This window comes from Ursus maritimus, unplaced genomic scaffold, assembly GCF_017311325.1.
Source record: "Ursus maritimus isolate PB19 unplaced genomic scaffold, ASM1731132v1 scaffold_1, whole genome shotgun sequence".
NCBI lineage: Eukaryota > Metazoa > Chordata > Mammalia > Carnivora > Ursidae > Ursus > Ursus maritimus.
Genome location: NW_024423343.1, coordinates 41473406 through 41491918, shown reverse-complemented (window position 1 = coordinate 41491918; position 18513 = coordinate 41473406). Strand labels below are relative to the sequence as shown.

The 18513-nt window shown below is 35.5% G+C and overlaps 1 protein-coding gene across 1 annotated transcript in view; it reads right to left on the bottom strand.

Moving 5' to 3' along the window:
• The window catches only part of TMEFF2 (transmembrane protein with EGF like and two follistatin like domains 2), a 219029-nt gene that overhangs the window by 86003 nt on the left and 114513 nt on the right, over positions 1 to 18513 (bottom strand). The window contains exon 5 of the mRNA XM_040642607.1: positions 8315 to 8411. Coding sequence (XP_040498541.1) covers positions 8315 to 8411 — 97 coding nt within the window. The remainder of the gene's footprint in view (positions 1 to 8314; positions 8412 to 18513) is intronic.

The following is an 18513-nucleotide window of genomic DNA, read 5'->3' as shown; positions in this document are numbered from 1 at the left end:
TTTTGGTGAGGATTTGTCTGTTCTTCGCCACCCTTATGCCTAATAACCTCATCTAATTAGGCACGCATATTGTCCTAAGGATGTTCTCCACACATAATTCAATGCTTCCATGAAAACAAAGCAACAACAAAAAAAGGAAAAGCACACAGTTTCTAAGGAAGTAAAGTATATACACTTAGTGAGAAAGAAAATACATTGAGGTCATCATAGACAATGTGGACTTGTTAGTGGTGGATTTCATCACTTAAGTCTTGGTTTTCATATTCTATTTCAAGAAAAAAATGTGAAATTCAGTATATGTGTGTATACACATAATGTATGCTACACACACACACACACACACACAATTTATGTCACTAAATATCTGAGAAGACAGTGAGTGGTGGTCTCTGGAGTCAAGCTGATGGGGTTCACATCCTACCACTCCCACTTACTGTTGGGCTTTGGGCAAACGACTTTGGTTAACTACTCTGTGCCTCAGTTTTCTTTCTTATAAAATGGGAATTATTAGTGTATCTAACTTCATGAGATTATGAAAAGGATTAAATAGCTCCATGAATGTAAACATTACAATGGTGCCTGCCACATGGGAAACAAACTTTTGAAAGTTCTGATATTTTGATAACTATGAGATTTATATTTTTATTTCTGAGACTGGGGCATTACACTGTGATGCTGGAACATGGAACAGGAATCTTTGACTCAGAGTATACTAGAAACTGAGACTCAGGGGGTGCCTGGGTGGCTCAGTCGGTTAAGCGTCTGCCTTCGGCTCTGGTTATGATCCCGGGGTCCTGGGACCGAGTTCCACATCGGGCTCCCTGCTCAGTGGTGAGTCTGCTTCTCCCTCAATCTCTCCCCTTCCCCGTCCCTCCCAGCCTTTTGTTCTCTGTCTCTCTCTCAAGTAAATACAATCTTAAAAAAAAAAAAAAAAGAAAAGAAAAGAAACTGAGACTCAGAAAAGTCAAGAGAAAATTGAGAGTGAGCTTTTGGTGAGCGAGCATTGGAAATAAGGCAACATCCCATGAGCAGGGGACAGACCAAAACAAGATTCAAACAGCAAGTAAAAAGAGAAACAAGTAACAAAAACAGTTAAGTTAGTGGTAGTGGTAGAAACACAATATGTACTTAGGAATTTTGTTTCCTTTGTTCTGCCTTCGTGCAGTATTTCATTATTTTTATATAAAATGTAAGTTATGTGATTTATATTGCATGATCTAAATAAAAATGATAAAAAAATATATATACAACATATGTGAAAGTTGAGAATACTTTATTCTGTGTTTCTGGGCAGTCCACCCCAGATCGTGTTTGTTATCTGTCATACCCTAATTAAATTCCCTTAATCACTGTGTGATAGCACAGTTGTTGCATCGTTACTGAGAAAAATTCAAAAGGCTTCAGAACTTAAGTGAAAATCCAGTCCCTTTCCAAGGAGCCCAGCAACACCGAAGACCTGAGATAAGCCTTCGTTTTAAAGACCCTGGTTTGTTTTCAAATTTCAATTTTATTTTTTAAGTTTTACTTTTCACAAAGTAGAACGCTCCATTTTTGGAGAGTGGGTTAGTTGTTTATTTGTTGCTTGTTTTTTGAGATTGCCTGTTGTGCATTTGAAGTGGCACTATTATTCATTTATCTTTCGAAATGACACTCAAAGTGTTCAGATTCTGTTTGCGGGTTTGTCTACCTTCTGGCAGCTGCTATAGAAGGAAGTCTGGGTCACAGGTAAGGTATTTGTCGGCACAGATCTTTGTACAGACCATGTAACAAATACAAGTCTTCTTTAACTCGAATTGCATTCTAGATCATATTTCATTGTGCGGAATTTAAAAAATCAACAAGATTTTCCCCTCTTGATTCAGATAAGTAGAGAAATAAAAGAAGGAAATAAAATCAAACTTTTACATTTGGTTATGGATTAGCTAAAAATATCAGCATTTTCCCTTTAAATTGTGGGAATGGAAATATGTGTGTTACCCCAAATCAAGAGCTGCATATTTCAGTCTCTGGAAAAACTTTCTGGGCAAATGGAAGCATGGACGAGAAAAGAGATTTGTCTTATAAATAAATAAAATCTTAAAAAAAAATAAAAGGGGCACCTGGGTGGCTCGGTTGGTTAAGCATCTGCCTTTGGCTCAGGTCATGATCCCAGGGTCCTGGGATTGAGTCCCGAATTGGGCTCCCTGCCCCTCTCCTTCTGCCTGCCGCTCCCCCTGCTTGTGCTCTCTCTCTGTCAAATAAATAAATAAAATCTTAAAAAAAATTAAAATTAAAATAAAAAAAGGAAAGAGATTTGTCTTTACTCTTCAGTTCCCCACCCACGTATAGAAACAGAAAATGCCATGGCAGTTTTCAGAGGTGACTGCACTGTCTTCACGGTGGAGGAGAAGAGGCAATTTGAGGGAGGCAATCTCCCAACTATAGGACACTTGAAATCAAAAAGGTTTTCTCGTGAAGCCATATTTACATACAACAAAAACCTTGGATTTTCAAGAACAGACCTATTTTTCTTGTTGTGTGAGTGTTTTTAGTCTCTCCATGAGTAAACTCCTGTTAGAAGTCAGTCCTAATTATGGTAAGCACATTTATAGTTCTGGGGCAAGAGAGCAAAGGAAATCCATAAAAGGCAAACACCCTGAGGGGAGAATGAATGGACTCTTAGATCACTAAAATTTTGTGACTAATCAGCATCCTCTTCTTTAGATATCCCATATATAATCCTAACCAATCTTCTTTTCACTTAGTAGAAAACAACTGGAAACTTTCCAAATGCAACACAATCCTTTTGTTCAATTGTTGACTGGTAGTAGTTTTAAAAGAAATAATTTTCTGTATTCTCCTCAGAGATGTCTTAATTTTCCCTATCAAACTCATAATCCAAAAGCACTAAAGTCAGCAGGACCTGATGCCTAATTTGCTTATATGTATGGTGAAATGAAGTGCCGGCGATCATCCATGGCCATTGCCCTGCTTCAAATATTCATGATTCTCCACAGTCCAAAATGCATTAAGAGTGGGAACGATGCCAGCAACACACAGCCTTCCTAGTGACAAGGAGCCTTCTCAGATCAAAGAAGCAAGATGTTAAAGACTTCAAACTAAACTGTCTTTGTAAGAGACACTCACAAATGGAATGCCAAAGCCCACACCCTGTCTCAGTTATGAAACATCAATGAAATAAAGAAAAACATGGATGCTCATTCAGTTTTTCTGAGCTCATTTTACTGCTTTGCTTTTCTCCTTTCTTCCCATTGCAGTCAAACTCAAGGGTGTGATGCAGTGAAACTGGAAAACACGATTAATGTTTTCAAAGATAAAATGAATGACTACTGAGGAATTAATAGCATTTTAGCCAATATGATTTTGCTAATGGCGCCTGAGTAGCATGTAGAGAACGATACAAAAGCAAAGGTAAAAATGGGAAGCAAATACACATTATTTAAATTGTCCCTTTATATCGTTTGTCATGAGCCACGTCTGCTTTTGCACCTGTGCTCCCTTCCTTGATCTATCCTGACACCCTGGAAATGTTAGGCATGCAGCCAATTTCTTACCTAGTCATTCCTGTGATCAGACCCAGCTATCAGCTTGCTTTTTTCTTATATTAAATCAAGTATCAACCCCGGGGCTCTGAACTATTTCTGACTGACAGGACCAACAGAAAGTTCTAGGCTAATTACTTCTTCGGAGTAGTTCCCAGTGCAAAGAGAGTTACCATTGACCTACTTTGGACTTACTGAAATAATTTATCAGGTAAGATAATTAAGGGAATAAAAAGCTGTTTCTAAAACTAACCAAGTATCAGAAGTATTTGTTGAAATCATAAGTTGGTATTCCCAGTGCTATCAGACAGGGCTTTATTACTCTGCAATGAGTCAATTTTATTATGTTTGACTTATTTATAAGCCATTCTTTTTCTTTATAAATTATATTTGGCAGGATATATTTGAGAGTCTCTTTGATGTATAAACATATTAGTTTTGAATTTTTTCAGTGTAGATATCAAGAGACACAATCTTTTAAGCCCTTCTTTCCTTCCCCTCTTAGCCCCTTCCCTGTGAATAAGCTTGCACATCTCTTTGCACAGGTGTTGCATTTGTTTGAAGCCCATCCTGAAGAAAGTGACGCCTCCATATAGGAGTGGGTATATCTGTGTGGTGAGCCATTTCCCATGTGGACTTCTAATTTTCTCTTTTGGAAGCTTAATTCTTAATTCTTTCCTACACTTAGGTCAATAAATAGAACTTTGCTATTGAGAAAACCTGACTGTCTTCTGATTTCTATAGCCTTGATGTTATCCATAAGAAGAAAAAGGCAAGAGAAAAACCTTGAAATGAAATCAGAGAATGCAAGTGAGGGGCTTATATGAGCTTATAAACCATCTAGTCTCTCAAAGGTATTAAAATGTCATGTGTTTAGGATCATGGTTTATCAATGCCATCCTCTAATTATTAATTTTTCTCCTTTTCCTCCATTTTCCTTACCCTTCTACTATCTATCTATCATCTATCTATTCTATCATCTATCTCTATCATCTATCTCTCTCCATGTCCAGTGTGACTTGTGTAACTCAAAAACTCATCTAACTATGAAAAGAAGATCAACCGATTGATTATAATTGATCAACTGGCTTTTTAATTCTAACAAAGATTTAACTTCATCCAGAAAGTACCTAAGCATTTTTGAATAACTAGACTTAATTTTTGCGGTGAAATGTAAAATATTAATTTTTTCAGCCAGGGTTAAAAAAAGATCAGGAATTAATTTTTCATCTTTGTTTCAATATTGCAGATACAATAATAACATAATAGTATTTCATATCTTCTTATTGCTTCATAATGCAGGATTGAGGAGATTTGTATGCATAAAACTGTAGGTTAGTTAGTATCAAAGGAAAAAGTAAAATTGAAGACTAAGTTGTACCCTTTGTTGCCACACAGCATATGCAGTGTTTTATGTTTGCGAGAGGACCTGGTCATGGTTTCATCCAAAATCAACAGCACATCAAAACTCCCCTGCTTCAGTTGACTAGTACTAGAGTCAGATCACTCCCCAACTGCTTCCTATCGTACTTTATAGCCTCTTTCATTCCATGCCTATTTAATTTCATTTATTGCTTTCATTTATTCTTGTGTCCTTCAGCTGTTCCAATCTGCCCTTCATGGTCATAACTAAATACAATATGTTAACATACAAAGGTATTTATGTAAATGAGAATCAATACACTTACCATTTTTAGCACCATTCCTCCTTGCTTACATTGGACATTTTAAGTACATTTTATTTAAATGCTAACAACTTTTCATTCTTGCCTGGGAAGTATAATGATCTTCTTGGCTCCCTGCCCCCTGCATCCCTCTAATCTTCACAGCTATAGCCACTTAGCCCCATCTGGAGGTTCAGCTTTATTCCGCATTTTGGAACTAATCTTGTCTCTAGGCTGGGGGCGTACAAGATGTCCTAGCCAAAAGCTAACTGATTCAGCATCCAGTCAGCCTTGCTGCTGGTTTTATTCTGACCTTGTAATTTATTTCTGAGATCTAGACGCTTGTCTCAGCCCCTTGTAACCAAGGTTTGGCTTTCTACACCAGTTCCAGCAAGTGGCTATCTATCCAGTCTTGCCCGTATCTGTGTCTGTTTCCCTGATTGATAACCAGTTCCTTGATAATTGAAGTTCTCCTTTGCCCTTCTCCTTGTTCCCTTTGTAATTGAGTTTCTTTTTCTGAAGACTGGGACCTATGACCTAGTGTTGAATCTTTCTGATGCCACCAGCCTTGTCCATATCTCGTCATTCCACCTGCCCTCATACCATAGATCTGAATTTTTGCTAGAATGCCTACCAGGAGTGACACTACCTGCCTGGACATTTTCCCATTGCCTGCTGCAGGCATCTCCCTTGTCACCAGCTCTAACCCCGCAGGCCTTGAGTCACTACATCTAAGCTGCTCGCAATCTGGCTATCTTATTATTCCAGACATGGCAGGAAAGAAATATGATCTTAATTACATCTTTGGTTGAATTGTTAATGCTAACACTTTCTAGTTATTTTCACCTCATATCTTTACTGTGGCCCTACCACTTAACCACTTCAAAACTCAGTTTCCTCTTCGCAAAGTGAAATAATGGTGGAATCTACCCCTAGGGTTATTTTGAAGGTAGCTAAGAAGAAAAAGTATACAGATGGACCAAAATCCATAGTAAGCAACCAGTAGTTTTTATTTGTTATTTATCTCATTTCTTAAATCTTTGCATTTGCAAAGCGAACTATGTTACCTAAAGATGATCACTGAAGAGACAAGAAACTAGGGGAATGGAAATTCTTAAGAAAAAAATCAGGAAACTGTGTGAATTTTTTTTTAAAGTAAAATAATCGACAGCAAGATAATTAACAGCTTTAAAAATGATGTTGAAATACAGATGTGGTCACCAGCAAACATTTAAAATGGGATGTTTAAAGGATACAGTTCCTTTTTTTTTTTTTTTTAAGATTTTATTTATTTATTTGACAGAGAGAGAGACAGGCAGTGAGGGAACACAAGCAGGGCGAGTGGGAGAGGAAGAAGCAGGCTCCCAGCAGAGGAGCCTGATACGGGGCTCGATCCCAGAATGCCGGGATTATGCCCTGAGCCGAAGGCAGACGCTTAACGACTGAGCCACCCAGGTGACCCAAAAGGAAACATTTCCTATCTGTGTGTCTTAATATATAATGACTATGACTATATGGAGCCCTAAAGCATTTAGGGAGCAAAGATTCTTTGAGTCGGTCATTTATTTTAGAGCAGTGTTTCATAGTCTTTTGGGGAGTTTTAGAAAAGTAAAATTTTAAGCCCTACTTCTCTGAAATTCTGATTCATTAATTTTGAAGTGGAACTAAAGAATTAGTGTGTTTTAAACATTTCCAAAGTAATTCGGATGATCAGCCAAGTTTGGGAACCATATATTCTTTAGCCATTAAGATGTCCAAGATGTTCTGAGGAAAATATATATTTATTTACCTCAGGATGGTCAAATCATTACATAAACTCTCACCTGGCTGCTAGCTGCCCATTAGTGACAAATGTTTGACAGAAATGGAAACTCTACTGATGTCTGCCTTTATTAATGGGTGGCTATTTCACTGGGCTATAGTGTTTACCTATAAGTACCTGACTAATTTACCCCAAGAACTACAGTTGCTCCTTTGGAATCCTTAAAATCCTTAATATATTTTAAGTGCAGACTGTTTTACTCCTGCCAAAAATTATCTTGCCTTTAGTTTTCTCTACTTGTCCCTTAGATGAATTGCTCTCTCCACCCACAAAAGTTTGATCAAAATTACTGTTTTTCTTCGCCAACTCTATTGAGATATGATTGACATATAACATTGTATAAATTTGGGGTGTACAACGTGTTGATTTGATATGCTTATATGTTGCAATATGATTACCACCATAGTGTTAACTAGCATCTCCATCATGTCTCATAATTACTATTTCTTTTTTTGTGGTGAGAACATTTAGGATTTAATCTCTTAGCCAACTTGATCAAAATGATCATAAACTCCTCTAGACAAACATAGTCTGCACAATGAAGGAAACAAAGAGCACTTGGCTGTTTTCCTGAAAGATATATGTGTAAGAGTGAGGTGTGTAAACAAGGGGTAACTCTGTCTCTTTCCGCTATCATGCCACAAAGACCTCACTCTGAACTTTGGGTTGCTCCCTTTGGGTATGATTAGGGTAGGACCAAAACATGTGGATGCCCTAGAATACTAACATTATGGGACTCATGCAAAATAATGAATGTTATTCACTATTTGTTCAGCATATCTTTACAGAAGATGCTGAGTATTGCTCAGGTGAAGAGAGAAGTTGATCCTAGACAGAAGCCCAGAAGTCATTGTTAGCTTTACTGCCCTCCCAATTCAGCTATGGGTGTGCATATGCATAGACCCTTAAATAAATTCTCTGCAGTTACCCAGATCCACCATCTTAGAAAGCAGATTAGGAACTATCTATTGTTTATTGATCATGGTTCTTGAGAGATGTTCTAATAAATATGATTTTTCTTTCCATCTCTTAATGTTGACAGTATCTGGGGGTCTAAGTGGTACCTTAAATGTATCTTATCAAGTAAGGCTTTTAGCAACTGCCTGGCTAGTCCAGCTCTTAATTCAGCTTCAGAAATTCCTTGCTGTTATTATAGCCCTCATTTCCCCCCTCTTAGGAACTGGATAAAAAAAGATGCTGAAAATATCTTTTAGGAAATGGTTGATGGAGTAAAAAGAAATTAATTATTGTTATAATTTGTTTAAAGAATAAAAAGACCACGTTACCAGACATCCTCGGCATCTTCATCACATTCCGCACCGAATTGGCAAATGTCACAGGTTGAAGTCTCCTTTTGACTGGTTTCTCCTGAGCCTTCATGAACTAGAGAACAGAAGAAAGTAAACAAAAAGAATTCAGGTAAGTATGCTTAATACCAACACTCTAAGACTATTCTATATCAAAGCTGCTACTTTTTCAATAGACCTGTTTGCTTTTGGGGGCTTCAAAGAATGTCTTATTCACCTCCTTTCTTCCCTAAATTTAAGGAAAACACTAGCAATAATATGCCACCCGTTGGTATTTAGGAAACACTTCAGCTTTTTACAAGCAAAAGGAAACAACAAACAAGAGGGTTTACTGGATTTATCAAAAAAGGTTGGCTAATAAGTAGACTATATGAAAGAGTTATTAATTAAAAGGGATTTAGATTGTTACTTGCCTGGAGGAAGTATCTAGTGTTTATTCTATAAACAATAGTTAGCATTTTCTCTTTCCTAAATTATAGATTTTTTTTCATTTAAAGGCTTTTATACAAAATTAAAAATATTTAGATGGGCAGTTTGACATTAAATATGTCTTCTTTTTTTTCTCACAATGTTTCATACTTATAAGGAAAATATATTGATTATAAGTTTTTAGAAAACAGCTTTCAGTTGGTTTATACAGTAATTTCTTGAATTTTATATAAATACTACACAGAGCCCATCATAGTGATTTCCTCTAGGAGGGTTATGAACATATATTTCATTTTAAAAATATATATTCTCACTGATGATGATTATTGATATTGACCTTTTTTCCCTATAAATTACAAGTATAGAAATATGCAATATATAACTTAATTATAAAATTAAGTTTTCAAAATCAGGACACAATAGTGTAAGTTGGACTCAAATATTTTGACTCCCAGGAATGAAACTCTGAGCAGCACTGTTGCGATGATGGATTACTATTTACCCAATTAAAAAATATGTAGTTAAAAGAAAAAATAGTTTTGGTTATAGATGAAAAATTGCAACAACCTAACTACCATATAGATAATTTCGTTCTGTGAGGGACAGATAATATACTTAAAAATGGATGTTTAAATCAGGAGAATCTTTAAAAAGTGTACTTCTGTGAAAGGTTGGTATTTCCAAGAGAAAAAGAACATAAGCTATTTAGTATGGCATTGGCTCCAATCTTTATGAGCCCTAATAAGATAACTTCTTTAACGAAGACACATATATTAACATGCACCCTGAAACTAACAAATCCAATCTGACTTATTTTGTTTTAATTAGCAAGAGAGATTTTAATATTTACAAAAGTAGACGTCTTTATTCCTTGATTTTCTTTAATTTACTGCGTGCAGATAAGTGATTTAATTTACAAAAAAAAAAAGACAAGAAGACATCTAAGAAAGTTCTCTGCTTTACAGTTTTTCCAGGAAAGGTAGAAATATTTATTTTTTCTAAAGCAACCTTTTTTCTCCCCGTACTTGATGGTTTGCACTTACATGTCAAAAAAGTTACTAAATAAACAGATCAACTTCAGTTGCAAGTATGGATGGTATAGTTTTAAATTTAGAAATCTTAAGAAAAGGTATTCCTCCCCAGAAAGAAGAAGGCATTTTAGACTTTGATAGAATAGCCTGCACTTATTATCCACTCTATTACTTTAATACAGGCAGGACCATTAGAATGGACCATGGGGATAAGAAGGAAGCTGCGGCCTCTCCTCAGGAGAGACTGAACAGCTGCGGTCTCTTTATTACTTTCTTATTATTAATGCAACACAGAAGCTGCTAATGGGAGAGAGCCTTTTAGTGTTAGCAAGATTAGCAGCTTCTAGACTGAAACTTCCCACCACTCAGGAAACATACGAACGCAATGGGAAGGTCCTTAATGAGCAGTTACAGTCACTTAGGGGCAGCCCCATTTTCTTTTGCAGTAGAGATCCTTGGTTAGGGATCTACTGGAAGTAACCTAGGGAATGAGTTGTGCTAACTCAGCACAACTAATAATATTTCTAATGGAAATCAAATTACATTTCTATAAAATGACAGTTAACAGTAGAATCAAGATGTTTGCAAATTCTCACATATGGATGTAGCGGCAAATTCAGAAGTAGCAGTAGCAATGCCTCTATCAATAAATATTCCAGGAATAAAATGATTTTCTATGAAGTCATCCACAACGAAAACTAAAGTGAAATCTTTCCATATTACCTGCAGCACAGGTTTGCACCTTTGTAAAAAACAAATCAGTACATAGTTTTTAATTAACCAAGTTGACCAGTTGCTCTTAGTGGGGCTCAGCAGCTCTGGTAAATTTTGTGTGTTCATTTATTTAGTTTTTAGCATAACTGCCCTGGGGTATCCTTGGAGATACTGAATTGTAACCTTGATGCTGGGATGTGTATATTCTAAAAGACGGACCATCCCTGTGTAAGAATCTCAGCCCTAAATAATACCAAGTAGACTTCGTCTGTCTCAAGCATTCTCTCCACGCATTGTTTAGCACAGGACTTGTGACAGGTTACCGTGCACGGGTAGCACCTGGAGGCTTGATTAAAATGCAGATTCTGATTCAGCAGGTGTGAGGTGTGGCCTGAGGTTATGCTTTTCTTACTAGCCCCCACCTACTGTCGCTGCAGGTCCGTCCACAGACCACATTCTGGGTAGCAAGGACAGCACCGTGTTTTTCAGACCACAATTCACAATTTATTAGTGAGTAATGAAATGGAGTTAGTGGGTCACTTACCAGAGTTTTTGTAAACGTGAAATAGAATATACTAGAATAGAAAACACTGAGTGCATCTCATTTAGCAAGTACAGGTTTCATTTTATAACACTGTTTTAGTTACCCATATGTACAGCTACACAGAGCTGCAATATAAATTTCATTTCTTACTAAAGGTCACAGTCATAAAAGCTTGAAAACCACTGATTTAGCACACGGTAGATGCTCAGTAAATGTGTGTTGAATTGGACTGTTTCTTCCTGTTCTTTCTATATTATCAGAAATGAGAAGGGTCAGTTCTTCATCATTTGCGTTCATCCACTGATTACACAGAAATAAAATTCATGTATCCTAAAGTATTATTTCAACTATGCATTTGCATTTTAGTCCTTTTATTTTGTGAAGTAAAATAATTATTTCCCTTTATTTGATAGAAACTTAGATTTCAGCAAGTGACTGAGGGAAATTGGAGGGGTAAAGGAGGCAGAGCTCCTGAAAGCATATTCCATCAAATGTGCTGCCTTTAGTTAGAACCGATTTAATCCTTTAAGTTTCTGGATTGGGAGATTATTAAGAGATAAGCAAATTACTTCTCTCTCAACTCTCCTTGCCCCATTGGTTTCATCTGGCGGTTACCGAAAGTTCCTTTATTACCACCTTGTTCTGGCCCATTATAGGTCTTCACACCGGATGTGCCAGCTGGACCCTGTTCTCTTCCCGATCCACTAGAGTGCCTCCTGGGTCTCTTACAATATCCTAACCCGTGTATGCTGTTTGCGAAAACACGGTGAAATATAATGTTCAGTTACTCAATGCCATTTATTTTGTTAAAAATTACAGTAAAATTTATATTCATTGAAATGCTCAGATCTTAAGTGTATCTTTCAATCAATTTTGAAGAAAGCATATCAAGACAAGGAACAACTCTACCATCCCAGAAGATTCCTTTGTGCCCCTCCCCGCCATTATCCTATTGCCACTCTGTCTCTATATATAGACAGATTAGTGACCTGATTTCTGTCACCACAGATTTAACTATTTTAGAATATCGCATTAATGGAATCCCACAATATTTAATTATGGTGCCCACCTTTTTCACTCAGCATCATAGATTTTGAGATTAATTCAGGTGGTTGTGTGGATCAGTAGTTTATTTTTCTGTACTGCTTGGTATTCAAAGGAATGAAAATATCGTAGCTTATTTATCCCTTTTCTTGTTGTAAGACATGATTGCTTTTAGTTACTAGCCGGGAACAATAAGTGTGCATTTATTAATAAAGTTGCCATAAATATTAAAGACTTTTGTGCATATTAGTTTTTATATCTTTTGGACAAATATCTAGCAGTGGTATAACTGGGTTTCAAGGTAAAAATTAATCTTGTTTCTCTTTTTATTCTCAAGTTGCAGGAATTTTTAAATATATTTTGGGTATCAATTTCTGTCAGGTGTGAAAACTGTCAGATGATGTAAAGCAGAGATTGAGGTTCTGTCTCTGTTTTTCCCCTATGGACATGAGTTTTCTGTCATGACCTATGAATGTAGTAAAATATGTTGATTGATTTTCTTATGTTAAGCCAACCTCCCATTCTTGGGATAAGCCCAACTTAATCATGGTATATAATCCTCTTATGTAATGCCGGATTTCATTGGCAATACTTTGTTCAATTTTTTTAAATCTACGTTCATAAGATATACTGGCTGTAAGTTTCTTTCCTTATATTGTCCTTGTTTGGTCTTGCTATCAGGCTTAAAATTGTCTCATGATAGGAGCTCCAAGTGTTCCCACTTCCTCTGTTTTATGAAAGAGTTTGGGTATGATAGAATTATTATTTGATTTCTTTATACAAGGCCGTTTAAATTTTCTATTTTATTGATTTATGCTCTTTTTTTAATAATTTCCTTTGTGCCATATACTTAGGGTTTAATTTATTATTTTTCTAGTTTCTTAAAATGGAAGCTTGATTTTATATCTTTCTTATTTCCTAAGATAGTCATTGAAATCTATTAATTTCCTTCTAAAGGTTGTTTAGCTGCATCCCACAAATATGGATATATTGTGTTTTCATGTATTTATGTTCAAAACTTATGTTGTAATATCTTTTGATATTACATGATATCATGTAATATCTATTACATGATATTTTTTTCTCTGATCCATGGACTATTTTGTAAGTATGTTTTTAACTCCCAACTATTTGCAGGTTTTCTCAGTTATATTATTTTTATTCATGTTTAATAGTTCTATCATGGACGAAGAACATAGTCTGTTTAGTTTAAATCCTTTGAAATATATTGAAACTTGTTTTATGGCTCAGAACCTGGTCTATCTTATTGAATATTCTATATGCATCTTAGAAGTTGTAACCTATTTTGAGAGTAAGTTTCTATAGATGTTACTGAGCTTAAGCTGATGGTCAGTATTGTTCAAATCATCCAGAAGTGTTCTGAGCTTTTGTTTAATTGTTCTAGCTTTTCCTGAGAAAGGAGTGTGAAAATCTCTCTCAATGACTGTAAAATTGTTTCTAGTTCTCTTTTGCTTTGTTCTTTTGTTTTGTCCTGTATTTAGAAGCTTTGATATTAAGTATATAAACATTTTACAGTCTTATGTCTTCTTAAAGAAGTGACACTTTTATCATTATGAAATGCCCCTTTTAATCTCTGGTAACACTATTCATCTTGAAGTCAACTTCGTTCTGATATTTATATAACCACACCAGCTTTTGTTTGCTTATTGTTTCTATCCACTTACACCCAACATGTTTGTTAACATGTTTAAAGGGTGTTTCTTGAAAGCAACATAGAGATGGATCTTGGTTTTTTCTATTCAGTCTGAATACGTCTTCATTTAATCAGGATGTTTAGTCCATTTATTTTAATGAAATTATTGATATGTTTGGTTCTAAGTCTACCATGTTGGGCTTGATTCATATTTGGCCAATCTTTTTGGGTTTCTCTGTTCTCTTTTCTGTCTTTTTGTTTTGTTTTGTTTAGGTGAGTCAACTATTCTATTTTATTCATTTTATCTTATCTATTAATTATTTTTTTGGTTTTATTTGGATGGTTGCTTTAAGAATTACAATATGCATCTTTATTGCTTCATGAGCAATTTAAGAACTTTATGACAATATATTTTTAATTACTGTAATTCACACTTTGTATTTTTATTGTCATGTATCATACTTCAACCTATGATGTAAAATTTGCATTCCTTTTTAAAATTAGTTTTACTTTACACAGCTGCCCTACTCATTTTTGTTAATTTCCAAGGCAAAAGCCAGAGATTTCAGTACTAATGAAGATTCATGCCTGTCATTGTTAAGTGATTGACTTCTGACACGTGTTTGCTCTAACTTTTCAAACTTACCTATAGTCTCACATTCTTCATGGAAGACACTATTGGCAAATGAAACTTACTGTAGATTGTTCTATTTTTTTCCATTATTTTTCTACCCTTTCTGATAAAAGGATCATATATTCCTTTTCATAGTCATATTTCCATTGAGTTCCATGATACCACTATTGGTCTTGTGACTTGCTTTTGCCATTGAAATGTGAATGGAAATGAGAAGCTATATAAAAGCCATCATGTGGATTCCCTTTGCATTAAAAAAAGGCATATTCCAGAATAGGAATGGTTCCTTTAACCAATCCCAGAATAAAATGGTATTTAGAGCAGAGCCACAGTTGAGAGCAAGCCATGAGAGCAAGAATTATGCCACTGATGCTATAAGCCTCTGAGATTTTCAAGTCATTTGTAACTATGGTGTTACCTAGTGAAAGATGAATAATAAGACGCCAATTAATGTTATTAATAAATTCTAACGAAATGTATTTTCATATCATTTTCCACACCTTGGATTTTGGTTGTATTACCTACCTACGCAACCCTAGATATTCTTTTAATTTTCTCCAAATCTGCCTTCAAACTTTTTACTATTTATTTTCTATACCAGCGGATATTCTGCAATTGTTAAGGCTTGTTTCTTTTCTATATTTTCATTTTTTCACCACATAACAGTATGTATCTCAGTCTATGCATGGTTCCCATTTTCTTCACCATGTAGCTCTCTAGTATATCTCTTTGACAGACATATAAGGTGTCCCATTTAAATTAAGCAGAGCATAAACATTAAACACAGTATAAACATGTATGAATAGAAACCTTCACATGCATTGTCTGAAATAAAGCAGGCAGTCCCTGAAACATCAGACTGTATCAACAAAAAGAATGAGACTTCTAAGCTTAAATATGATCCATATATATCTGATTTTTTTTCAAAACCTAGAATACATTTTTTCCATTTTATACTTAATACCAACCTAGTATTCAGTTTTTTCCCCCTAAGTAGGTAAGATGACAAAGTAATTCTTGACAGACTTAATTTTTTCCACTTTGTTTACATAGAAAAAAGACTTATCAGTGATAATATTTAATGTATCTGTTGTAACTAAAATTACTCCAATTACCAAATTATAAACAGCAATATTTTCAAATATAAACAGCATTTTTTTCATTTTGAATAATGCTCAGAAGTTATTATTTCATTATCACCAAAAAGCTGAACTTTGAGTTTACCTTCCAATGAAGAAAACATTCTACTTAAACAATAGAAATAAATTTTTAAATAAAAACTCTCCATTCTATTCTTTAATTGGTACAACTTGTCTGTTTCGCGTTTTGTACGCCAGTTTTACCTCTCATGTGCCTTTCCCACATGTAAGTTGAATTTAAATGATGGGAGTTGCTGATAGTTCTTAGAGGCTCAGACAATTCTAAGCCATGGTTTTTGAGCCAAAGTCATGTTCCCTTTTATATTTTCCAACATTTCCCTAGAAACCCCAATAGGACTTTAAAGAAAAATGAGAATAAGAAATATTTTCCTTTTGTTCATATTATAACGTGAGGATATTGTTATATGAATAATAATTATACTGTTATATCATATTATTGACATTTTAAAGCAAGAGAAGTAGCATTTTGGTCTGCTGTTTATAAAACTAACACAGATTAATTATGTATATGTATTAGTGCCACAATGCAGTAAGATGTACTCAGATTTTAAGGAGGAAATCCATTATCTTTGTTTCATTTTAATTAAAAGAGGTACAATTCCACTGATAATTTTTAATTTTTAAGTGATTTAAATGCCAAAAACTAAAGGAAGGCTGAAATTACACATAATAATTCAAAATTCTAAAAACCACTTGAAAATCTAAGAAGCAAGTTCATGACTGAGCAAATGTAATTTTATGTTAAACACTCAAAAGAAGAGATCATTACAGAAAATTTAATTTTTCATAATTAAACTAGTTTGCTAGAGCTTGACAAAACTTCTTTAGAAATCACACATAATTTATCTTCTGCACAACTAAAAATAATTTAAGAGATTAGTACGATGCTACTATGTTGAGGACAATTCTATTGCCATCATTGAAGTCTGACTGATTTCATTCAGTCCTATCTGAGCTAGAACCAAAGATACTCAGTTGATTAGAAAAAAAGAAGCAACAGACAAAAGAAATAAAGAAAGAAGAAATGAGAGAAGGAAGGAAGGATGGGACAAAGAAAGGAAGAAAAGAGAAAAGGAAAAATGCTTGTTTAGTTTGATATCATGCATGCCAGAATTCACAGGAGCAAGTTACTATGCCAGACTTCAGGAAACTCTATCATATCAATCATATGATAATTATAAACAAAAATACTTTTATTATTCTCAGTATAATTAAATTTAATTATTTTATGCAAATCCATATAAATAATTTCAATTTTTTCTTATTATATGCCTAAAAGATGAGAAATTTATTTTTCATTAGTAAATTATGAACACTGGCTTGGGCTAAATGAGCTCCTATAGAGCATGGTGAATACCACATCCCTATGAGAGGAGACTGAGAAAGATTAGGAGGTTAGTAAGTGGAAACAGCAAATGTGGGGGACAGTTTTGTACAGAGTTGCTGATGAAGACAACACAGAATGAGGCATCCGTTGGATAAGGATGTGTAGTCAAGAAACGGATTTTTATGGAAGGCTGGAGCTGAGGCATCACTATATGCTGACAAGAATAATGGAGTGGAGAGGAACAAGTGTATGCAGGAGAGAAAGAGGACAATCAGGGAAGCAACGTTCCTGAGAAGGGCTGGGTTTACGTGTAGGTGTAGTGGTTGGTCTCAGAGGCAGGGACGTGTCTTCCACTCTTGGAGGGATGGCAAGTCTGTGGGTGCAGATGTACAGAGGAGGTGACACTGGACAGGGGAAGATGAAACAGATCTTCTCTGGTTGTCTTTATTACCTTTACTATATGTTCACTTTAGAGAAAGGCCGGCGGTTGGCAGGATGTGATAAGAAAGGAGAAGAGGTGAAATACTGTAGGAGAGTGAAGGAAAATAAAGACCAAAGGCTTTCTAAATCTTTCTTATACTAATTTGTTGCTTTCCAATTTTGTGTTTAATTCTTCCAATTAGCAAATATCTGCTGAATAAAGATATATCTTTATTAACTTGCACTTCTGTGTGTATTTAGTACGTGAGGTTTGGTGTTGATAACTTTTTTTTTCTAAGAGTTTATTTATTTGACACAGAGAGAGACAGTGAGAGAGGGAACACAAGCAGCGGGAGTGGGAGAGGGAGAAGCAGACTTCCCTCTGAGCAGGGAGCCCAATGCGGGGCTCGATCCCAGGACCCCGGATCATGACCTGAGCCAAAGGCAGACGCTTAACGACTGAGCCACCCAGGTGCCCCATTAGTGTTGATAACTTAAAGGCATTCTGTGACATCAAAGTTTCACTTGAATCATCACATAAAGACTAACCTGGCAACAGAGTTGACTTGAACCTGCTTAATGTTTGTTTTGGTAACGGGACTTCACAATCTGGTAACATCTTACATGCTATGTTTATTTTCTAAATATTTTCCCATTCCGTCATCACTGAGCTAGTTGAGATCTGCGTCACGCCTTGCCAAAACTTCTAACTACCTGACCTCTGTACTTGCAAACTTGTCTCTCTTAAATACATCTCCATGTATCTCTTTGAGATGCAAATCTGATCGTACTATTTAAACTTGAAAATGACATGAAGTAATCTAAAGGCAGTTGCATGATATACAAAATTCAGGCCTAGGGCTGGGATAGCTGGATTTGGGTTGTCTAGATTCTTTCCTAATCCCCAGATTGCTGATTTGTAAAATGAGAAGCCTGCCCTGCTCAGCTTACAGGCTGATGTGAAGATGAAATGGGAGGATGTGTGAAAGCATTTTGCACCCTCTAACTTGCTTTGTCACCTTAAGGTGTTAACGGTAAGAAAGTGTTAAAGGTGAATAAAGTCATTATCTTATTCCAAGCAAGAAAGTTCTTTGAAGGATGTCTGAGGCTGAACATCACAAACATGAATTTCTGCCCCTTGTTAGTGGCTTTGTACTGATACTGAAGTAGGAGTCTTTGTGGGAGTGGGGAAATAAGAATCCCAAACAATATAACAAACTA